Below are 23,253 nucleotides of genomic sequence, written 5' to 3'. Positions count from 1 at the left end.
TTCGATCCCTGGTTGTGGAACTGAGATCCCCATGTGCCTCATGCCGGGGTGCAGCCCCCCCCCCCCAAAAAAAGGATAAAACCTAGTGCTGGAGAAGACACAGGGAAATAGGTCCACATGTTATTGGTGGGAATGTAAATTGGCAAATCTCCAAAAGGGCAGTGTATTCTAAAGCCTTTATCTGTTTTTAAAATATTTCTTCATTTTGGCTGTGCCAGGTCTTAGTTGCGGCATGCGGGATCTAGTTCCCCGACCAGGGATCGAACCCAGGCCCCCTGCATTGGGAGAGCGGAGTCTCACCCGCTGGACCACCAGGGAAGTCCCCCCAAAGCCTTTAGATCGTGCAAGCCTAGGTATTTATCGTAAGGGCATGATCATGGTTATGCGTATTTAACTGCAAGGATGTTCACTGGAACATTTGCTGCTGTAGCAAAAAGTCAAATAACCAAAACATACAATTCCATGTTAAGGTGCTGTGCAGTCACTAAAAAAGATATTCTAAGATTTATACTGACATGGGAAGCTGTTCAAGATTAGTGTTATGTTGTTATGAAGCAGAAACCAACACACCATTGTAAAGCAATTATACTCCAATAAAGATGTAAAAAAAGAAAAAAAACAGATTAGTGTTATGTGCAGAAGCACAGTGCTCATCTCTGCTTCACAAAATGTTAATCTACGTGTAGATTAGATATAAAAAGATTGGAAAGAGAGAGGCCAAAATATTTGTAGCTGTTATCTCTTGATGATACAATTATGGATGGGTTCTATTTTTATTATTTTCCCCTTGGCTGTGTTTTCCAAATTTCTCATCACGAGCATTTTGGATAAGATAAAAATTATGTTAATTAAGTTACAGGTTAGGCTTCCCTGGTGGCGCAGTGGTTGAGAGTCCGCCTGCCGATGCAGGAGACACGGGTTCGTGCCCCGGTCCGGGAAGATCCCACATGCTGCGGAGCGGCTGGGCCCGTGAGCCGTGGCCGCTGAGCCTGCGCGTCCGGAGCCTGTGCTCCGCAACGGGAGGGGCCCCAGCAGTGAGAGGCCCGCGTACCGCAAAAAAACAAAACAAAACAAAAAAAAAGATACAGGTTAAGTTGCTGTAACAGAGTCCCCAGAACATATTAATTTAGAGAGAAAGATATTTCTGGCGGATTGAGCTAGACGCAGGTTCCATATTTTTTGGCTACACCATTTCTCGTGGTGGTGTCCTCATCTGCATGATTGAAGCGGGTCATGGGCACATCTGTGTCTATCAGACAGGAAGCTGGCAGGAGAGAAGTCTAGAACAAGCACCGCAGAATTACAGATGACCTTGCAGTTATGCCATCACATCCATTCACATTCTGTCTGTCCAAGCTCAGTGGTGCGGCCCGCCGAGCCACAAAGGAGGCTGGGAAATGTAGTTGTCTAGGTGGGTCGCTGTGTGTCCCTGCTAAATGGAAGAAGACGGATATGGGTGGACGGTTAGCATTTCTGCTGTGGTTACGTAAATACTAGAAATTGGACCATCGATCTCCTCCCACACAATTTGGCTCTGAGAGGGAGTGGCCTGTCCTGAGGATAGATGGGTGGATGCAGAGTCTCCCCCGTGCCCTGGCTTGAGCTGAGACTTCTGCGTCAGGCACGTGTTTGAGAATGTTGGTAAGAAGCGAATTCTCACCATCAACAAGTGTGCACTGGCGGACGATGCTGCTTATGAGGTCGTCGTAAAAGATGAGAAGTGTTTCACTGAGGTCTTCGTCAGAGGTGAGGCCGGGATTTGGGCGTGAGCTTGGGGAGTGGGGCTCTGGAGGGGACCCTGAAACTACTGACCTCCTGTCGCCCTGCGCCCCACAGAACCCCCAGTCTTGATTGTCACACCCCTCGAGGACCAGCAGGTATTTGTGGGCGACCGGGTAGAAATGGCAGTGGAGGTGTCAGAAGAGGGCGCCCAAGTCATGTGGTAAGTGACTCTTGACCCCTGATCTCCACACAGATGCCCACAGTGTCTTTGTCTCACAGTGTCTTTGCCCACAGTCATCCATACAGATGCCCACAGTGTCTTTGTCTCAGTCTTGATCTTTAGGACCTCTCTCTCTTTTTTTTTTTAAATTCAATTTTATTAATTTATTTTTGGCTGCGTTGGGTCTTCGTTGCTGCGCGCGGGCTTTCTCTAGTTGAGGCGAGCAGGGGCTACTCTTCCTTGCAGTGTGCGGGCTTCTCACTGCCCTGGCTTCTCTTGTCACGGAACACGGGCTCTAGGCCCGCGGGCTTCAGTAGTTGTGGGGCACAGACTCAGTAGTTGTAGTGCACGGGCTTAGTTGCTCCGAGGCATGTGGGATCTTCCAGGACCAGGGCTCGAGCCCATGTCCCCTGCATTGGCAGGCGGATTCTTAACCACTGAGCCACCAGGGAAGCCCCAGGACCTCTCTTGAAGATTTCAGACCTTTAACCGGTAGTTTCCAGGAGACCTCAGCCTTTCTCTGTAAATCCTGACCCTCACCATGACCTCTTTCTGAAACTTCTGACCTCTCCCCATCCCATCCTCTTCCAGGTCTTTTTCCTGATCCCTGCTATTTCTGATTCTTTGAGTTATTTATTCACCCATTCAACCAATTATCCATGCTTTGACTATTCATTCATGTATCCATCCATCCATCTCCCCAGCCCCCAATCCATCCATCCGTCATCTCCCCATCCATCCCATTGATTCATCCATCCATCCACCCACCTGTCCACCCACTCACCCATCTACCCATCCATTCGTCCATTCTTACATCTATTCCCCCTCTAACGAGTCTTTACTGAGCACCTGTTGTGTGGTGGCACTCTTCCATGTATTGGAGAGAAAATGGAGAGAATATATATTAACCTGTCCTTGTGGAGTTTATGATCTGGCCAACTGCTGGGGTGGAGTGTGTGTGTGTGTGTGTGTTGGAGACAGAAACAGGCATTAATAAAGTCATCAGACAAATAAATATCAAAGTTTTATTTTGACAAATATTGATATTGCAGAGGATCAATAACTGATGCTATAACCACTTTTTGATAGGAGAAAAGGACTCAGGAGGTCAGGGAAAGCTTCCTGGAGGAGGTGACGATTGAGATGAGGTTCGAATGATGAGGAGGTAGAAGTGAAGTGGGAGGACTGGCCCAAGCAGGGAAGCACCATTTACTGAGGCCACAATATTTGACATCTCTCTGTGACCCTGAACTTCCTCCATGTTCTGACCTCTCCCCATGACCCTTTTTTTGTGTCTCCTGACCTCCAACTGAGACCTGTGGCCTGTCACCTCTTCTTCCTCTTTTTCTCCCCAACCCCCACCTGTGATCCATCCATTCTAGACACCTCTGTCAACCTTTGTCTCTCCTCCTTTGCGTGATCTCCCTTCTGACTCCTGATTCCTGCTCAGGACTGTCTGTCTGGCCCCTCACTCACCTCTGACATCCAGACTCCAGCCTAAGCGGGCCCCTCACTCCCCCCCTTCCTGTCCCCTCCACCCAGGACAAAAGATGGCGTGGAACTGACGCGGGAGGATTCCTTCAAGTCCATGTACCGCTTCAAGAAGGATGGGAAGCGTCACATCCTCATCTACTCGGATGTGACCCTGGCGGATAGTGGTCACTACCAGGTCATGACCAACGGCGGCCAGTGTGAGGCGGAGCTCATCGTGGAAGGTAGGGGGCCTCCCGGTGGGGCAGGGAGCCGCATTGAGCATGCTTCAACGCGCCACTCAAAGTTGCCCAAGCCCCACATCTTGGAGCTGTCCCTGACTCCTTCTTTGCCTCATACCCTACATTTGATTCACCAGCAAATCCCGGTGGCTCCACCTTCAAAGGATATCCTGAATCTCACCACTTCTCTCCACCTCCATTGCCCTCACCTGGCCCAGGTCTCCATCCCCCCCCCCTCATACCCTGGACTGTGGCAATAGTCTCTTCACTGCTGTCTCTGTTTCTACACTTGCGCCTCAACCCTGACTCCAGCCAGAGTGATCCTTGTAAAATGTCAGGTGGTGAAAACTGAACACATTCTGTGGTCTAGTTCACAGGACTGGACCCATGTCGGTTTCCTGGTTTGGATAGTGGACTACAGTTACGAGAGATGTCATCATTGGGGGGAGCTGGGTGAAGGGTACATGGGACTCTATGTGCTATTCCCCCCCCCTTTTTTTTCTATGTGCTATTTTTACAAACTCCTGTGAGTCTGTAATATTTTCAATATAAAAAGTAAAAAAAAAAAAAAAAAGCCCGAGTCATTAATAGGCCAGATAAATGATGGTAGTTCCCTCTGTAGCCATAAAAAAGAACAATTTTTAGTTAGTGATTTGGAAGGGTTTCCAAGATGTGTTGTTAGGTGAAGAAGCAAATATGCCGCTATTTGTATGGAGGGGAAAGAGAGGAAGCAAGGGAAGGAGGGAGGGAGGAAGGAAGGAAAGAAGGAAAGAAAGAAAGGAAGGAAGAAAGAGAAAGAAAGAAGGGAATGAACTGTGTGTACATCTTTGCTTTTCTGGCTATGAACTGGCTATAGTGTCTTTGGAGAAGGGATCGAGACCGGTACGATTGGAAGTGGGTGGGTGAGAGATTTCCCGCTCTATATCTACATCCTCTTATCATTTTATTTTTAAGCCATACAAGTCACATACAAGCAGCATACAAGCATTGTTTTATTTAAAAAATTAAAAAGAAAATGTAAGTCAGATCGCAGCCATGTTCCCAACACCCTCCAGCAGTTTCCACCTCACTCGGAGTCAATGCAAAGTGCTCTCCATGGCCCACGGGATGTGTCCTGCCTGTGCCGTCTCCCACGTCTGCTTTGCTCCCTCCGCACCAGCCTGCTGGCTGTTTCCCAAACCAACAAGCCTGCTTTCCTCTGCAGGGCCTTTGCACATGCTGTGCCCTCTACCTGGGAGCCTTCTGCGGCCTCCCTGCCATCCCTCAGGCCTCATCGCTCCCTCTAGTTATGGGTTTGTGTGTTTCCCATTCACTGTCTGTCTCCCCACTAGAACGTGAGCTCACGAGGCCCACACGTTGTTTCACGGCCAGAATCCCAAGAACCTGGGACACTGCTTGGCCCATAATGGGTGTTCGCCAATCTTTGTGGACTGCCCGCAGTTTGATGGCCCCATCTCCTTCCCTCCCCATCCAGAGAAACAGCTGGAGGTCCTGCAGGACATCGCAGATGTGACGGTGAAGGCCTCAGAACAGGCCATGTTCAAGTGTGAGGTGTCCGATGAGAAGGTCACGGGCAAGTGGTACAAGAATGGGGTCGAGGTGCGGCCCAGCAAGAGGATCACCATGTCCCACATCGGGAGGTGCGGAGTGGACTGCGGACGTGGTCTGCAGACTTTGTGGTTTAAAAGAACAAGGGTTTAGGGAATTCCCTGGCGGTCCAGTGGTTAGGACTCTGTCCTCGCTGCCATGGCCTGGGTTCAATCCCCGGTCGCGGAACTAAGGTCCCACAAACCATGCAGGACTGCGAAAAAACAAAACAAACGACAACAATAAAACACAAGGGTTTATTTCATTGTGAGTCTCAGGGTTGGTGGGAGGCTGGCTGATCTCGGATGGCCGTCTTCCTGGGCTCCCTCAGGCCCTCACCTGGGTCAACTGGGCTGCCTCCACTCTGGTTCGTGGGACGTCTCATTCCCCAGGAGGCTGGTCCTGACATATTCACGTGGCCAACACAGGTGTCCCGAGAGAGAGCAGAAGCGAAGAGGGCCTCTGAGGGCTGGGCTGGGCGCTGTCCCAGTGTCACTTCCACTATATCCTATGGGGCAAAGGAGGTCACAGGCGGCAAGGTCTCCTTGCAAGGGTCACGGCTACAGGACAGGAAACTTGTGACTATATTTGCAAACAGTCAGTTTTGGCGGGGAGGCCATCTAGCTAGGGAAACGGGGCTGGAATTCAAAGCGTAGCACGTGGACACCTGAGATAAACACCTGGTAATCTGCAGAATGCCGAGAACCGCTGTGATGCCGGCAGATCATCGTGCCCCTGTGGATTTCCTGATCATAGCTCTTGGCAGACATAGACTTTTTCTGGGTTCTGTGTGAGGCCCCTGCCTGCTGATGGTGTCAGTAATGCTGAGAACTAATCTTAATGCTTTACAGCGCACTTCCCAGGTGCCAGGAAGTCTTCTAAATGCCTTCCAACAACCCCCTTGTAGATTGTGAACATTACCTCTATTTTATAGATGAAGAAACGGAGGCACAGAGAGGTTAAGTGACTTGCCCGAGGTCACACAGCTAGTAAGGGGCAGAGCGAGATTTGGGTCCAGGCGCTAGCATTGCATTGAGCGCGGGGATCGCATGGCGGCGTGTGTGTCTCCGCGGTGGTCCCCAGGGCGACCTGGCCTGACCTTTGCCCTGCACCCCCCCACTCCCCCTAGGTTCCACAGATTGACAATTGACGATGTTCGCCCTGAGGATGAGGGAGACTACACGTTTGTGCCCGACGGCTATGCCCTGTCCCTCTCGGCCACACTCAACTTCCTGGGTGAGGATACCTCCTTGTCTCCCCCTGGCTGCCAGCGCACCCGCCCTCCCAGACCCCAACCCCCTTCAGGATTAAGTTTCCCTAACTGTACGCTGGGGGTGACAGCAGGTGCTTGTGGGAGGAGGGACAGTCATGGGCCTGAATCCACCTCCCAACCCCTCAGGTCCCAGGGCGATGGGGTGTGAGGGGGGGGTAAGGGGCCCCATAGACCTAACCATCAGTCTTCTTTGTCCTCCAGAAATCACGGTGGAGTACGTCCCCAAGCAAGGTAGGGACCAGAGGCTGCTGTGGTCCTTAGGCTGGGGGCCTGGACTCCTGGCTCTGAGGGCAGAGGGGCAGGGGACCTGGACCGCTGGTTCTCTGTGGCTGTTGGAAGCCAGCTTCTCAGGAGATCCTCTGGAGGGGATGGGGAGGGCCCAGCTGCCCACTCCCAAGTTCCCCAGAATCTCTCCTCTGCCACCAGAGCCACCAAAGATCCACCTGGACTTCTCGGGCAAGACCTCGGAAAACACAGTTGTGGTCGTGGCTGGAAACAAGCTGAGGCTGGACGTGTCCATCACAGGGGAGCCCCCTCCTGTCGCCACCTGGATGAAGGAGGATGAGGTAGGTGGAGCTTCCCCTGTGCCCTGACTTCTCCCTCTCAGCTCTGCTGGGTGACTTTAGGCAAGCTGGTTGCCCTCTCTGAGCTTCAGTTTCATTGTCTGTAAAATGAGGAATTTGATTCCTTCTTCAGAGGGTTGTTTTGAAGATTGGAGATTATGTTTGTTCACCACATGGTTCTGGCCTAGCACGTGATGAGTGCTCCAACCATTCATCCATCCACCCATCCATCCACCCATGAACCCATTAATCAGTCAATCAGTCCAGCCATCCATTAGTTCATCCATCTAACCATCTTTCCATTCATCAGTTCATTGATTGATTAATGAATTCATCCAGTAATTAATCCATTTGTCCATGAATCAATCCACTTATCCATCCATCCATCCAACAAATATTTTCATCTTGTATGTTCCAGGCCCTGAAACAGTTCAATTTTTCTTCTCTCCTCTGGGCTTCCGTTTCCTCTTCTGTAAAACGGATAGACTTGACTCAGTCTTCATTCATTCCTTCACTCAGCAAACACCCCCTGATGTTTCCTGTATGTCAGGCTCTTGCATAGGCATTGAGGATACAACCATGAATCAGATGCAGCCCCTGCCTTCCTGGAGCCTTCACTTTTGGAGAGAGGCAGACACGTGCCCAAACAGTCACAGTTCAGGGTGATCAGGGCTGAGAGAAAGGGAGGTACCAGAAGCTATGAGGATTCTGTCATAGCAGTCAGAGTGGGCTGTCACTTTCAGCTGAGGGCAGCCAGGAGTGCTTTCCAGACGAGGCGACTTCTGGGTGGGTTCTAAAGGATGGGTAACGGTATAGTAGAGAGAGAAGTGGGTCAGGGCATTGCATGCCCTGGGGATCAGCTTTGCAAAATCTTGGGGATGAGACAGCCTGGCGTTTCTAATGAAGGGTGGTGTTTGGAAGGCAAGGAGGGCAGTGGCAGGGGGGTGATGAGGCTGGGGGCAGACCCAGCAGGTCCACTTGTGCTGGGTCCACATCCTGTGTATTGTGTGGTCACGGGGAGCCATTGGAGACTGTTGGGCAGGGGAGGGGTGGAGGCCGGTCTGGGTCTTGAGAGAGGTAGAAAAAGGCCACCTGGTGGGCTGTGTTCAGGTGTTCTCAAGCACTGAGGGCAGGGTCCACATCGAGAAGCAGAAAGACACCAGCAGCTTCGTGATCGAGAGCACGGAGCGAGCTGACGAGGGCCGCTACACCATCAAGGTCACCAACCCCGTCGGCGAGGACGTGGCCACCATCTTCCTGCGGGTTGTGGGTGAGCAGAGGGGAGCAAGGGGGCTGAGCCAGGGGGGGTTCCCCGAGGCCATGAGGTGTCCTCTGACCATCCTGCCTCCCCTTCCCCAGATGTCCCAGATCCCCCGGAGGCTGTGCGTGTCACATCGGTTGGAGAAGACTGGGCCACCCTAGTCTGGGAGCCACCCAAGTATGACGGGGGACAGATGGTCACCGGTGAGTGCCCGTGTGCCACAGTGCCCATGACCTCTGATGACCTCCCTGTCCCCTGACTTCTCCTTGACCTCCAAGAGTCCCTATAGCATCCTCAGTGACCACCCTCGGAAACTCGGTTTTCCATCTTCAATAGCTCACGATCCCTTTTGCCCTCCCTATCATTCTTTACTCCCCAGCAACCTGGGAACCCTCACTTTGGCTAACAGCCTAGGATTTTCTGTGACTCCTTACGCCCTGATTCATGACCTCCTTACGCCCTGATTCATGACCTCCTTACGCCCTGATTCATGACCTGTGGCCCTTCTTGATCCCTGGCCCCATGACGGGTAACCTCTGACTGCTCTGTGACCCTGAGATCAACTCAAGAGTCACGGCCTCAGACCTCTCAGAATCATGTGACCTTTTGATGTGCCTTTGACTGCCCCAACTGACCTGGGACCCCAGGCCTCCCCATGACTTCCCACTTCTCTCTGCTTGCGGGGGCCTCCAGGGTACCTCGTGGAGCGGAAGAAGAAGGGCTCTCAGCACTGGATGAAGCTGAACTTCGAGGTCTTCACGGAGACCACCTATGAGTCCACCAATATGATCGAGGGCATCCTCTACGAGATGCGGGTCTTTGCTGTCAACGCCATTGGGGTCTCCCAGCCCAGCGGCAAAACCAAGCCCTTCATGCCTATTGGTGATGCCCCTCTGCACCCTCACCGAGCCCCCGTCCACCTCTGACCCATGGCCTGCCCGTCACTGATCTCTAACCCTACACCCTGGCCTTGACTTCCTTGACTCCGCTGACGTCTGTCCCCTCTCATCCAACAACTCAAGACATTGACCCCTCAGCCCCACGCATCCTCCTGACCTCTTCCTGACCCAGTACAACAGCCACCGACCTCTATGATCCTAGACTCCATGCTGTCCCCCGAATATGGCATTGACCTCTGACCTACCACACAGACACCTATCCCTGCCCTTGGAGACCTCACGATTCCTTGAGATCTTGTTTTAATGACCCGTGATGCCACATCCTTGCTCCCTGACCTTTGGCCCACCATATTGATCCCTTTCCTGACCAGTGACTCCAGCTCTGACCCCTGAGCCCTCATTTACCCCACCTCCCCTTTCCCTGGATTCTTACAGCACCCACAAGTGAACCCCAGCACCTGACAGTGGAGGATGTGACGGACACCACCACCACCCTCAAGTGGCGGCCCCCAGATAGGATTGGGGCAGGTGGCATCGATGGGTACCTGGTGGAGTACTGCGTGGAAGGCTGTGAGTTACCCCGTCTGGCCTGGTGGGGGGCGGTGGCACACACAGAGTCCCAGAGGCCTGCAAATAGGGCAGTGCAGGGACAGATCTCTGCCATAGTGAACGGCCCTTCTGTCTGTGCCTGCCTGAATCCCTGGGATGGGATGGGTCAAGCCAGGCCCCCAGTGACCGGCTTGTCCTCTCTCCCCCCCCCCTCCCCTACACCCATCCTCCACACAGTGATACCTTTTTATCCATCCATCCAAGTATTTATCTACTACCTATGTTGCTCCTCCTGTGTTCTATCTAGTTATCCATTCATCTACCCATCCAACCAATCTTTCATCCATCCATCCATCCATCCTTCCATCCATGTATCCTTCCTTCCTTCTTTTCCTTCCTTCTTTTTCACCTATTTCTCCCTCCCTCCCTCCCTTCTTTCCTTCTTTTTCTCCAGTTGCCCACCCAGTCATCCATCCAACCATCTCTCTATCCATCTGAAAATTTTTTGGATCATTTAACTATCCATCCATCCAGTAACATTGTTTTCATCCATGTATCTATCGCTTCACCACTATGTTTCTTCTCTCCCTCTCTTCTTTCCATCCATCCGTTTGCCTATATGACCATCCAACCGTCTAATTATGCATTGTTTCTCCATCTGTCTGTCCATCCACCTATCCATATTTCCACACATCCCACTCTCAATCCTCCACGGAACAAACATGTATTGAGCACTGACTCCATGCCAGGCCCAGTGCCTCGGCTCTGGGGATATCTCAGACATGGTTCTCTCACTGGGGAGACAGACAAGATCTCCGACATGGTCCTCTCACTGGGGAGACAGACAAGATCATTTTGACACTGTATCCCAGGCTTTAAGTCAGACAATTGTGGGTTCCAATCCTGTCCCTTCACCTTGTAACTGTGTGACCTTGGGCAAACCTCTAAGCCTCAGTTTCCTCATCTAAAAATGGCGAAAGCAGTTTCCATTTTGACGGGATACAGTGATGACAGGATTTGGGGATGCATGTAAATGATGGAAGGGTGGTCTCTGGTCAATTTCTTCCTTTTCTCTTCCCAGCACTCTTTACCCAGTTCCTACCCTTGCCCACCCCTCCCCAATCTGTCTTTCAGAACCTATTATACTTTTGTTAGAGTTCACCCTGTTGATTGTTGGTCTGACTCACACTGGTTCACCAACCCATGGCAATAGAACCACGATGGAAAAGCACCCATTTGCAAGCAGGAAATCCGAGGAGCTGTCTGTAACTACCGCCCCAACCCCTTACCCTCTCTGAGCCTCAGTTTCCTCATCTCTAAAATGGGGATAACAGAATGGAGGCAGGAGTTAATGCGCTACCATTAATTAGCTCCAACCTGGTCATAAGAAATGCTCAAGAAATGTCAGTTGCAGCTACTCACTGCGGTGGGGCCCTAGGTGCTGAAAGGACACAAACGGAGGGGCCCCTAGGAAGGTCTTGAAGGAAGATCCCCAGCCTCGCTCCTCTCTCCTAGCTGACGAGTGGGTCCCTGCTAACACGGAACTGGTGGAGCGCTGTGGCTTCACCGTCAAGGACCTCCCCACGGGAGCCAGAATCACCTTCCGCGTCGTTGGGGTCAACATCGCGGGGCGCAGCCAGCCGGCCACCCTGGCCCAGCCGGTCACCATCCAGGAGATTGTGGGTGAGGACTCCTGACCCCCGACTCTGCTCTCCTAAAGACCAAGTCGGTGTCATCATTAGGGCCTCCCCCGACAGCCTCATCGACCCTGGTCTGTCTGTCCCTCCGTCGAGTCCCTCTGCCCGGCGCTGAGCCCCTCCCTGGGTTTGTGCCCTCAGAGCAACCCAAGATCCGGCTGCCCCGCCACCTCCGCCAGACTTACATCCGCAAAGTGGGGGAGCATATTAACCTCGTCATTCCCTTCCAGGTGCGTCGAGCTGGGGTCGGGGGTGGGGCAGGGGTGAGGGGTCAGCTTCTGCGGGTGAGACCCGGGCTAACCTCGCCGCCCGCCCCGCCTTCCCGCACAGGGAAAGCCGAGGCCGCAGGTGACGTGGACGAAGGGCGGGGCGCCCATAGACACCTCCCACGTGCTCGTGCACACCAGCACCTTAGACACAGTGTTCTTCGTGCGCGAGGCTGCCCGCTCAGACTCCGGGGAGTACGAGCTCAGCGTGCAGATCGAGAACATGAAGGACACGGCCACCATCCACATTCGGGTCGTGGGTGCGCGGCCCGCAGGCGGCGGCGATGAGGGGGGAGGGGAGGAGATGGGCGGGGATGAGGAGGACCCAGGACAGGGGAAAGTGGAGAGACTGGGACCGGGGAGGGTGTGAGGTGGCAGTGGGTCAGAAGGGGAGGAAATGGGAGTGGGAAAAAGCCTAAGAGAGATCAGAGGGTGTGGGGATGGACAGGGGAGAGGAGGTGAGGCACTGGACGTTTAGGGATGCTTGGGATGACATAACACGCGCCCCATCTTCCAGAAAAGGCAGGGCCACCGGAGAACGTGATGGTGAAGGAGGTGTGGGGCGCCAGCGCGCTGGTGGAGTGGAAGCCCCCCAAGGATGACGGCAACAGTGAGATCACTGGGTATTTCGTCCAGAAGGCCGACAAGAAAACCATGGTGAGAGACTAGAGGGGCCCGGGTGGAGTGGACTTGGGGGGAGAAAAGCTGGCCAGATTGTCAGAGCAGGTGTGTTGTTCCCATTTCCCAGCTGGGGAAACTGAGGCACCGGGAAATTTGGGAGAATGGGCCGGGACAGGGAGGAAAGCCTTTGGGCTGAGATTTGGTGCATAACAGATTTTCTTTTTCTTTTTTTTGGTGGTGCCGGGCGGCTTGAGGGATCTCATTTCCCCGACCAGGGATTGAACCCGGGCCCAGTAGTGAAAGCCTGGAATCCTAATCCCTAGGCCACCAGGGAACTCTTTAATAGGTTTTCTTTTTCTTTCTTTTGTATTGAGGTAAAATTCCTCTAGCCAAATTTCGCATTAACCGTTTTCAAGTGGCATTTCACACCTTCCCAGTGTTGTGCAGCCACCCCGGCTCTTTAGTTCCAAGACATTTTCATCACCTCAAAAGGAAACCCCTCGTCCGTGGAGCAGCCACTGCCCTTTCCCTCCCACCCAGTCCCTGGCAACCCCCCATCTGCTTCCTGTCCCCGTGGACCGGCCCCTCCTGGACATTTCTTATGGACACAGTCACACACTCTGTGGCCCTTTTGTGTCTGGTTCGTTTCACTCAGCACCGTGTTTTCCAGGTTCATCCCCATTGTAGCAGGTATCCGTGCTTCAGTCCTTCTCATGGCTGAGTACTAGGCCTGTTTTTTGTTTGTTTTTTTTGCGGTACGCGGGCCTCTCACTGTTGCGGCCTCTCCCGTTGCGGAGCACAGGCTCCGGACGCGCAGGCTCAGCGGCCATGGCTCACGGGCCCAGCCGCTGCGTGGCACGTGGGATCTTCCCGGACCGGGGCACGAACCCGCGTCCGCTGCATCGGCAGGCGGACTCTCAACCACTGCGCCACCAGGGAAGCCCCTAGGCCCTGTTTTTTTGTTTGATTTTTGTTTTGGGCTGTGCAGTGCGGCTTGCAGGATCTTAGTTCCCCTACCAGGGATCGAACCTGTGCCCCCTGCAGTGGAAGCGTGGGGTCCTAACCACTGGACCGCCAGGGAATTCCCCTACCAGTCCCTGGTTTGAATGGACCATCTTTTGCTTGTCCATTCATCCACTGATGGGCACCTGGGTTGTTCCCACCTTCCGGCCATTGTGAACAGAGCTGCTGGGGAACGGTGGGTTTTATGAGCGAGGCGCCCGCTTGGGTCCGTGTCCCTGACTCTCCCGGCCCCTCCCCATCCCCCATGCCGTAGGAGTGGTTCAATGTCTACGAACACAACCGGCAAACCTCCTGCACCGTATCAGACCTCATCATGGGCAACGAATACTATTTCCGAGTTTACAGCGAGAACATCTGTGGGCTCAGTGACTCGCCTGGCGTCTCCAAGAACACGGCCTGCATCCTCAAGACAGGTATGGCTACTGCCACCGTTCCGAGGGGGCCAGTCCCAGTTCCCCCTCTCTCTCTGTTTTTTTTTTTTTTAAATTGGAGTGTAGTTGATTTACAATGTTGTGTTAGTTTCAGGTGTACAGCAAAGTGATTCAGTTATACATACACATATATCCGTTCTTTTTCAGAGTCTTTTCCCATATAGGTTATTACAGAATAGTGAGTAGCGCCCCCTGTGCTCTACAGTAGGTCCTTGTTGGTTATCTATTTTCGATATAGTCTCCCTCCCTGCACTCAGAGTTGATGGCAGCTGGTGCTGGAGGAGAAGTGGTCCGGGGACAGTGAAGACCAGTCCCTTTACAGGTGTATCACCCCTCCCCCAGGTGTCACCTTCAAACTGCCTGAGTACAAGGAGCATGACTTCCGAACGCCTCCCAAGTTCCTGACGCCTCTACCTGACCGGGTGGTCGTGGCTGGTTACGCTGCAGCTCTCAACTGCGCCGTCAGAGGCTACCCGAAGGTGCCGTGTGTGTGTGTGTGTGTGTGTGTGTGTGTGTGTGTGTGTGTGTGTGCGCGCGCGCGCGCGCGCGCACGTAGTGTGTGTAATATGTAACCCTGTAGGGAATTCATCATCGAGATGAAGCACCATTGCCTGCCTGCCACACGGGCTCTTCCTCCCTGAGTTCTCTCTCTGCTCGTGGGATTTGCTCACTTTTAACCCACTTCCTGTCTCTCTGCTCTAACCAGAGCCCAAGTCTCAGCTCACTACACTGACTTCCCTGAAAAACAGAAACCTTTGGGGCGGAGGGGGTCTAAACCTGCAGGGCTCCTTGGTGTCTTCCTGCCCTGTCTGGTTTCCAGACTACTGTCTGGGAATGTGGACACTTGCAACCTTGAACTCCAAGGACCCACCTAGACCAGCGGCTGGCAAACTACGGCCCTCGGGCCAAATCCGCCTGCCACCGGTTTCTCTGAGATATTTTTTTTTTTGGCTGTGCCACGTGGCTTGTGGGACCTTAGTTCCCCGACCAGGGATTGAACCCGGGCCCTGGCAGTGAAAGCGCCAAGTCCAAACCACTGGACCGCCAGGGGATAAATAATTTTTAAAACGGTTTTTTCTTTTTCTGTTTTGTTATCTTGCTTTCACGTTAATGGTTTGTGTGTGGTCCATGACCCAGAGACCACAGAGCCCCAAAAGCCTAAAATATTGACTGCCTGGCCCTTTTGACACATTTTGCCAACTTTTAGCGTCAGCTGCTGTAGGCATCCCGTGGATTCTTTCCTTCACCTCCGCCATCACCGCTGTCTACTGCTTTATTCACTAACTCCATCCATTCATTCATTCCGCTCATTTCCCTACCAATCCATTCATTTATTCAGCTCATTCATTTGCTTCATTTATTACATCATTCATTCATTCATTCAACACACGTTTTCAGAGGCTTTCTATGTGCCGGTGATTTGAACAAGGAGTTCCCGTATGTTGGGGGAGACCGCCATGCATCCGAAGTCACACAAATGACTATAAAATTATAAAGGGTGGCGAGTGTGCTAGGGAAATGCAGGCAGTTGTGAGAGTGTAAAGTGGGGCATTCCTGTTCCAGTCTAGGACCCGGGAAGTGACAGGGGAACTGAGACCTGAAAGATAGGCAGGCACTGGTTAGGTGAAAAGAGGAGGGGAGAGCAGTATTGGAAGAGGCAAGAGCCAGCGCCAAGGTCCTGAGGTGGGAGCCTGTCTGGTCTGTTTGAGGGACAGTGAGGCGGCCCGTGTGGGCGGAGCAGATGTAAGGAAGGGGTGGGAAGTGAGGGCAGAGGAGTAATGGGGCCAAATCATGCAGGGCCCTATGGGCCACCACAAGGGGTGGGCTCTTCCTCTTACTGAAGAGGAGACTGAGGGTCAGAGAGGAGAAGTGACTCATCCAAGGTCAGCCAGTCAAAATTAGGAGGTGGCACAGCCAGAAGGAGAACCCAAATCTGCCTCCCAAGGCCCACTTTGCTATCTCCCAGGGTACCCTCTGTCACATGGCTTCCTCTCCACTCTCCTCAACAGCCCAAGGTGGTCTGGATGAAGAACAAGATGGAAATCAGCGGAGATCCCAGGTTCCTGATGAACAACTACCTGGGGGTCCTGACGCTGAACATCCGCCGCCCGTCCTCCTTTGACTCGGGGACTTACTCATGTCTGGCCGTCAACGAGCTGGGGGAGGCCCTGGCCGAGTGCAAGCTGGAAGTCCGAAGTGAGCGTGGGGCGGCCCCCAGCGCACCCCTGCCGACCCTCATCCACTCCCTTTACCAAGCTAACGGGAGGCCGGTGCTGAGCAGGGCTGAGACCAGAGCCCAGGCAGACCCGGGCCCCCTGGGAGTATGATTGGGAAGCCGATTCAGACCCCAGCAGGATGTTTCAGGGTGACACGTGGGGGAGGGAAGGCAGCACAGGGTATGGTAGGGGTGGGGGAGGGAGAGCGCCTGACCCGGCCTGGGCAGGAGTCTGAGGTTTTCCAAAGGAGCTGAGGGACAAATAAGAGGTGAATGAGGGCGAGAAGAACTTAGCAAATGATCGCTAAGGCTTCCAGTGTGCCTGGGGAGGTGTGTGGCACAGCACTGAAAGCAACATGGGTAGTGGCAGAGGACGGGGGGCTGTGGGAGCCCCGAAAAATGAGCCCCCTCCAAAGCCTGTCCCTGTCCCCCTCCTGTCCCCACCTCTCTGCCCCACAGCCCCAGCCTCATCTGTCCTCCTTCCTGAATCCTGCGCCAGCCTCCTCTCGGGCCTCAGGGCCTCCAGTCTCTCTCTCCGGTTCCACCTCCGGGCCCTAGAGGGTGCCTGGCCCATATCCACAGTTGACCTGCTCACAGGGCTCCCCAGCAGCCCCGGAACCCTTCATCCTGGGGTCATGGTCCTGCCTCTGCCACCCCCAGCCCCTCTCCAGCCTCAAGCGCCCCCATTTTCCAGCCACACCGAGCAGTTGGCGGTTGGACAAACTGGTTGTGCCTTCTCCTGCTCCTGGGGCTTTGCACGTGCTTTTCCCTCTACCCAGAATGCTCTTCCTTGCATCCTCCGCCTTGGGCTTCAGTCCAGCAAGCATCCACCAGCCGAGACTCGTGGGGAGGCCGCTAAGCAAGTCCCTCAGAGGCGACTGACGTTCATAGGGGCTTCCAGAGTCCCTCCCTGGCTCTGACGACAGCCCAGTAGACAGAAGGGGCTGCAGACCCTTAGCAAAGCGTCCAGAGGGATCACTCCAAGCACCTCCTGCCTGTCATTCCAAGGCGCTGATCTGCCAAGCCGACCTACTGATAATTCCTAGGGTTCTGCCGTCCCCCTTATCAACTGTTGAATCCGTTCAGAAATATCCCTACTTCAGGATTCCAGTGATGGCTGGTCTCCAGCAGCTGCTCTGTAATCAGAACGTCCCAGTTTGGGGTTCAAAACTACAGGAATCAGGGCTCTATGGAGTTGGGTTGACCAGGTGCCGAGCTAGGTGATGAAGGGAAAACCTGCTCCCCGTGCTGGTCGAGTGAATCCAGCGGGCACAGGCCCGGGGGCAGGGGCGGGTGGTGGTGGGACAAGCATTTTTACCACCCTTTTCTGTTTTCCCCCCACAGTGCCGCAGTGAAGCGCTCTCTCCCACCTGCCAAGATAATTGGCTGCTGAGTCCTAACCCAGACCTCCCCCAACACGTTTCCCTTTCCAGAGTTATCAATGAGAAGATCATAGTCTTGTCTTGGACTCCCATATGTCTGTCCTTCTTGAGTCTGTAGCTCCGCCTTCCTCCTCCTGTAGGGCTTAGTCACCTGGGGCTGGGTGATGGGGACAGCCAGGTCGGAATGGCAACCACGATGAGGCAGCCCTGATGAAACAGACCGCATTGAGGCCGCCATCTTGGAACAGCCACTTTAGCGAGGCTCCCGCGTTGCCACGGCAACTACAAAATCACGGGTGGACCTGACACCCTGTGGAGGCAGCCCTGTTAGCCGAGTTACTGGGAGTGGGGAGGAGGTGGGCTGGCTGCAGGGGCCAGATGCAGTGGGCAAAGAAGAACCAAAGGCCAGACTGGGGAGGGCTACTCTAGCGAGGTAGCCATGATGGAGTGGTGAGCGCTGGGCCTCAGTAGCGGCCCGAGGAGCCAGACACCATGAACAGAAGACCGCGCTGGGGCAGTCATACTGGAAGAGCTGTTTCTGCCATGTTGAATCGGTGACGATGGGGAAACTGCTCGGGACCGGGTTGTTGGTTCTTAAGTGGCCGATCCTTATTAACTTTAATAATTCATCTGTCCGGCCCCGAGGTACGGTACACTTTGATCTCTGGTCTTTTAGTGACCTCAAAATAATGTTGGAGGAATCAGAGTCCCCAGAGTTCAGAGGTCTGTGGGTCCAGGCTGGCTTCCATGGCTTGAAGCTGGGTACAAGAGTCTGTCTCGGAGGCCCTGACTGCGGACGCACCTGCCGTTTGGGGGTGGGTGAGTGGGCACTCTGTACTTCCTGGGAAGGCCTGGGGAGCAGGGTGTCTCGAGAGGAAGAGGCCCCGTACGTTCCAGTGTCCCCACCTTCAAGGACTGGGGCATTTCCCCTCCCCAGGCCTTACACGGAACTGGCATCTTGTCTGGCTGACCCCACTCCTTCAGGGCCTGGGCACTCCCTCCCCAGATCCCACCATGCTAGGTCAAGGGGAGCGAGGCTGGGGTGGTGGGATGCCCAGTTAGGAAACCATCACCACTTTTGCTGGTGCGCCAAGGTCCTGCAGACCTTGCCCTGCTTTTGAGAGCCTCCTGTCCTCTGGGTACAGATGCCACATACTGTCAGGACTTAGGAGTCTGGGCTCATGGTCACCTCCACTCTCAGACACAGGCATCCAGGTCCCAGGCCCTCCTCCCTCAGACCCAGGATCCAGGCCCCCAGCCCCTCCCGCTTCAGACCCGGGAGTCCCTGCCCCCAATCCCTCCTCCCTCAGACCCAGGAGTCCCGCCCCCAGCCCCGCCCATGCCCCTCTGCCCGCTCCTTGCAGCCCCGCCCTGCTCCGCTCACCTTGTCTGCTCACTTCCTCCTGCTCGGATCCTCGTCCTTGTCGTCCTCCAGCGCCGAGTACTCCTGTGTGAAGGGTAAGGCTCCCTGGGCCGAATGGAAGCGCAGGCGGTAGAGCAGCCGCACCCACTGGCCGAACTTGCGGTCGCGGATCTCCGGCGGGGCCCGCAGCTGCAGGTAGAAGGCGCGGCCGGTGCGGAACTTGACCTTCAGTTGCCAGCGGCTTTCGTCGTGGACGAAGAGCTGGACGAACTGCAAGGGGAACAGCCTGGCGGGCGGAAGGGGCGGCCTCAGCGTCTTACCCTCCCCGGCTCCGCGGCGCCCACCCCAGCGCCCCTCTCCTCCCCCTGGAAGGATCCTTTTCCACTTTCTCTGCCTCTTGCATTTTATCCATCCCCAATTTTCTTTCATACACAGAGCCCATCCGTGTCTCCCGCTGGTCCTCCCTCCTAAACGCGAAACTCAGGTTGCTGCTTACTTGAAATTTCCATTTGTATGTTGGATCGACATCGGACACATAAAATGTCCAACAGCCAAATTCCTGATCTTCCGCCAACCCCAAAGCTGCACCTCTTCGTCTTCCCCATCTTAACATCCTCCCACTTGCTCAGTGAGAAACCGCGGGAGGCGACTTTTTCCCATTCTCAGCCAATCCTACCAAATCCTGATGGCTCCACCGTTAAACCGTAGGCACAGTCCGACGATTTCCAAGTCCCTCCACCAGCCGCCCCCGACCCCCGCCGTCCAGCCACCGTAATTTCCCGCCTTCACCCCAGTCTGTTCCCACGCGGCCGCCAGAGGGCGCCAATCAACACCCGCGTTAGCTCAAATCCTTCCCGGGGCTCAGAGTAAAAGCAGAGTCCTCGCCTAGACTACAAGGCCCTGCGGGATCTGCCCGCTTTGTTCCCTCTCTGCCCCCCCCACCCCCACCCACTCTCCTCGCTTACTCGGCTCCAGCCATACTGTTCTCACTGTCCCATAAACACCTGCTAGGCTTGGTCCTACCTCAGGACCTTTGCACAGGCCGTTCCCTCTGTCATCCTCCAGCCATCCCCATAGCTTGGCCCCTTCCTCTCTTAGAGAAGATCTGTTTACAACCTCCAGCCTATATACAACTACATTCGCCCTTGCAGACCTCCCCATGCCCACCCCCATGCCCCATCTGTCTCCACAGACCTCACCCACTGGACAAATTGACATCTATTCTGTCTGCTTTCCTAGTAGAAAGTGAGCTTGAGGGCAGAGATTTTTGGTCCAATTTTGTTCAGTGCTGCTTCCGTAGTACCCAGAGCTGACCCATGGTCAGTGCTGAGTGAATGCTTGTGGAGTATCTGAATAAAGGAATTGCTCAGGCCCCCAGCCTGATTCAAGGTCCAACAAGGCAGGGGAGGAAACAATCCAGACAGGATGGGTAACTTGGCCCAGATCACACAGCAGGGACTTGAAGCCAAGTCTTACCTATGTTCTTAACAACACTGGGTAGCCACATACGACTCCCCTCAGGCCCTGCAAGACTACCTCTAGAAACTGGTCTTACAGACACCCTCGCAGCTGAGCACATGGATGTCCCCTGCCTGCCACACTGGTTGTCACCCCAAGGCACAGGGCACATCAGAGTCCCTCAGTAGGCAACTCGATCTATTAGTATGTTCCCCAAATGGAAGAATAACAGCTGACATTTCCAGAGCGCATACTCTGTGCCAGGTGCTGTTCCAAGAGATTTACAGACATTTACTTAGTTTATCCCCTGACAGCCCTGGAAGGTGGGCTCTCCTCTTATCCTCATGTGGCTGATGAGGAAACTGAGGCCCAGATGGGTAGGAAACTTGGCCAAAGACAGTGAAGAAGAGGTGAAGCCAGGATTTGAAACCAGGCCGTCTGAAGGCAGCCATTCGTTGAAGGACATTCCCTATTACATCATCACAGCAAGAGGCTGGATGCAAGCTAGGTGTCCATGGGGACGGAGTTTGTTGAATTGTGTGTGTCCAAAAATGGATCTGTGTGCACTGGCACAGAATCACTAAGGGCTGGAAGCTGGTTAGAAGTGAGGGGCTGGGGGATGTGTTGAGGCTGAGTTGGCAGAGCAAGCTCAATGATTTTACTTCGATGGTATGTTTTCTCTGGGGCTGGGAGGGGAGAGTGCTGAAGGAGATGATGAGGGTCAAAACCCCCCTCTCAGCACCATCCTTAGCATCCTTCCAACTGCAGGTTGTGACTCATATGGTGGGATACAATTAGCACTGAAAAGAAAAGGAAGATGGTAGAGAATGTCCCAGTACAAGGTTCCGGCATCAGAATACTGCTTTGTGAAATGTTTTAAACTTATTCGGGGGGGATAAATAAAGGCTGTAAGTGGCATCAAGTTTGTTCAGGTCAGAAGCAGATTCTACCACCAAATGAGTTACATCCAAAATTGCAGACAGGGGCTTCCCTGGTGGCGCAGTGGTTGAGTCTGCCTGCCGATGCAGGGGACACGGGTTCGTGCCCTGGTCCGGGAAGATCCCACATGCCGCGGAGCGGCTGGGCCCGTGAGCCATGGCCGCTGAGCCTGCGCGTCCGGAGCCTGTGCTCCGCAATGGGAGAGGCCACCACAGTGAGAGGCCCGCGTACCGCAAAACAAAACAAAACAAAACAAAATTGCAGACAAAGGATTGTGTGCATGCGTGTGTGTGTGTGTGTGTGTGTGTGTGTGTGTGACAATGTGACTCCATCCTTCCTTCCTTCCTTCCCGCCCTTCCCCCATCCCCCTTTCTTTCATTATCTGTGAGATGTAGCCAAAAAGTGAAAGCCACCAGCAGAATGTTTCTGGAAATATACTCTATGCCTGTAAATGTCTTGGTATTTGCAGCTGGAGTTGGAGACAGGAGCCTAGGATGGAAGAAAGGTGTATTTTGTGCTATGTGTGTTTTGTACCTTGGAGTGTATTTGCATTACTTTTTCAATCAAAAAAACAAAGACCTGAAGGGGCAGTGTGGAGTGTGGCCCAGGAGCTCCAGAATCATGAGGTCAGCAATCCTGAGGAGCCCAAGGTTCTGATCCCAGGCCACCCCTGACCCACTGTGGGACCCTGGGCAAGTGGCTCCCCTCTCTGGGCCTCAGTTTTTCTTATGGATGGGCCTAAGGGGCCCCACCATATGACAGTAGGAGGTCAGAGAAGAGATGATGTGCATGGTCAAGGGGACGCCTGGCATGCAGTAAGTCCTGCATAAATGGTCATTCTCCTGATTCCTGCCAGGGTGTAGCTGAAGACAGTCCCCCTCATGTCTGTCTATCCCCGATTCCTGGCTCCTGTGGATGGCCCTGTCCTTGTTCTCCTGGGTGGACAGTAGCCCAGAGAAGGCTAGCAGCCATCCATGGCTCCTGGCCTTGGAGGTCATGTGGGTGAAAGGAGGTGCTGCAGGGGGCCTAGGATGCCCAGAGCTGGGGAGAAAGGAGGTCTAGGCTGGGGTGGGGGCAGTCACCCGAAGAGCTGCAGGCGTCCGTTCTCCTTGGCAGGGCCCGCCAGAAGCAACAGGTCTGGGAGTTCCAGGGCTGGACTGGAGGCTGCCACCCCCATGGTAACCTTGTTGGCAACTTCTCCTAACCGGGTCACCTGGGGCCGGGGGGTCAGAGGTTAGAAGCCAGATAGATGGGGGGTGGGATTGGGGAGGGATCAGGAATTTTGGTAGGGTTAAGGGTCAGGAACCAAGTAAGTTAACCACCAAGATGGGGATCAGAGATCCTGGGGTCAAAAGTCAAGAGTCATATGGGTATGAAGTCAGGGAAAATGGACCGAGGGAATCAAAGGCCAGGGTTCATAGGGAAGCAGGAATTTCAGGAGGTGGGCATTAGGGGGAGTGATCAGAAATAGGGCGAACAGAGGTTCCCCAAGTCAGGAGGCCGGGGCTGAGGCCTGGGCTCGGAGGGCCCTGGGGCTCCACACCTGCACGAAGTTGCTCTCAAAGATGGGTAAATCCCGCAGCTGGTCGAACTCGCCGCTCAGGAGATGGCGTTGGAGCCGTCCCGGCCGGTGCGTGGGACAGGCTGGAACCAGGGGGCGTTCTACATGGGCGGCAAAGTTCGCAGGTCTGTTCCAGGAGGCTGGGCCAAGGTCCCCAGGTCAGCCCCGCGCTGAGGGTAGAGGGTTCCCGGCTACCGGTCTCCGTATCGCAGGCTCCATCCCTCACCTGGTTCCCTCACCTGGTCCAACCCCTCCAGGCCCGGCTCCGCCTCTCACCTGCCATCCCACCTGGTCCCGCCTCACCTGCTCCACTAGGGGCCGGCTTAGGCTCGTGCCACCGTTTCATCGCAACGCCCCGCCCCTTGGGGGGAGCGGAGGGAGGCGCCCACGGAGAAAACGGGAGGGCGGGGCCCCGGGCTCTGTGACGTCACAACGCGACGGACCGGGTGTGCGTCACGGAGGAGACGTCCGCGATTGTGGCGTCATCCAAGGGGCGGTGCCCGGAGACCCG

The 23,253-nt window shown here is 54.5% G+C and overlaps 2 protein-coding genes across 7 annotated transcripts in view; one reads left to right on the top strand and one right to left on the bottom strand.

The window, feature by feature from the left end:
- MYBPC2 (myosin binding protein C2) overlaps positions 1-17,507 on the top strand; it is a 24,355-nt gene extending 6,848 nt beyond the window's left edge. Inside the window, exons 10-28 of the mRNA XM_030849993.2 lie at positions 1,622-1,746; positions 1,837-1,942; positions 3,485-3,657; positions 5,129-5,294; positions 6,371-6,477; positions 6,716-6,745; positions 6,941-7,080; positions 8,188-8,347; positions 8,437-8,541; positions 9,032-9,220; positions 9,673-9,807; positions 11,302-11,469; positions 11,625-11,713; positions 11,814-12,009; positions 12,267-12,406; positions 13,647-13,806; positions 14,167-14,303; positions 15,834-16,020; positions 17,384-17,507. Coding sequence (XP_030705853.2) covers positions 1,622-1,746; positions 1,837-1,942; positions 3,485-3,657; positions 5,129-5,294; positions 6,371-6,477; positions 6,716-6,745; positions 6,941-7,080; positions 8,188-8,347; positions 8,437-8,541; positions 9,032-9,220; positions 9,673-9,807; positions 11,302-11,469; positions 11,625-11,713; positions 11,814-12,009; positions 12,267-12,406; positions 13,647-13,806; positions 14,167-14,303; positions 15,834-16,020; positions 17,384-17,394 — 2,524 coding nt within the window. The 3' untranslated portion in view covers positions 17,395-17,507. The remainder of the gene's footprint in view (positions 1-1,621; positions 1,747-1,836; positions 1,943-3,484; positions 3,658-5,128; positions 5,295-6,370; positions 6,478-6,715; positions 6,746-6,940; positions 7,081-8,187; positions 8,348-8,436; positions 8,542-9,031; positions 9,221-9,672; positions 9,808-11,301; positions 11,470-11,624; positions 11,714-11,813; positions 12,010-12,266; positions 12,407-13,646; positions 13,807-14,166; positions 14,304-15,833; positions 16,021-17,383) is intronic.
- On the bottom strand, positions 5,626-23,253 carry GARIN5A (golgi associated RAB2 interactor 5A). Of its 6 annotated transcripts, none has more exons than XM_060289255.2 (5): positions 23,019-23,253; positions 22,725-22,843; positions 22,264-22,394; positions 18,806-19,070; positions 5,626-5,749 (listed from the first exon to the last, which is right to left on the bottom strand). In XM_060289255.2, exons 1-4 carry the CDS (start codon positions 23,086-23,088, stop codon positions 18,815-18,817), a joined length of 576 nt encoding a protein of 191 aa, XP_060145238.1. In that variant the 5' UTR covers positions 23,089-23,253; the 3' UTR covers positions 5,626-5,749; positions 18,806-18,814. The 6 variants fall into 6 exon arrangements, with proteins under 6 accessions (XP_060145238.1, XP_060145239.1, XP_069900384.1 ...); XM_060289256.1 differs by lacking the exon at positions 5,626-5,749 and adding an exon at positions 17,495-17,628; XM_060289257.2 differs by lacking the exon at positions 5,626-5,749 and adding an exon at positions 18,130-18,223.

Source organism: Globicephala melas, chromosome 19 (assembly GCF_963455315.2).
Source record: "Globicephala melas chromosome 19, mGloMel1.2, whole genome shotgun sequence".
Classification (NCBI taxonomy): Eukaryota; Metazoa; Chordata; class Mammalia; order Artiodactyla; family Delphinidae; genus Globicephala; species Globicephala melas.
Note: the sequence above shows the minus strand (reverse complement) of the source record. Positions and strands in the feature narration are given on the sequence as shown.

What these genes read in the sequence shown, in the direction of transcription:
- GARIN5A (XM_070044283.1), bottom strand. Translation starts at nt 23,088, where the DNA reads ATGAAACGGTGGCACGAGCCTAAGCCGGCCCCTAGTGGAGCAGGTGAG. An exon ending in GGGACCAGGTGGGATGGCAG is followed by an intron (nt 22,844 to 23,018) that starts GTGAGAGGCGGA and finishes CCGCCCATGTAG; the next exon opens with AACGCCCCCTGGTTCCAGCC. An exon ending in GGAGGAAGTGAGCAGACAAG is followed by an intron (nt 18,273 to 18,805) that starts GTGAGCGGAGCA and finishes CCTGCTCCCCAG; the next exon opens with GCCTTCCCAGGAAGTACAGA.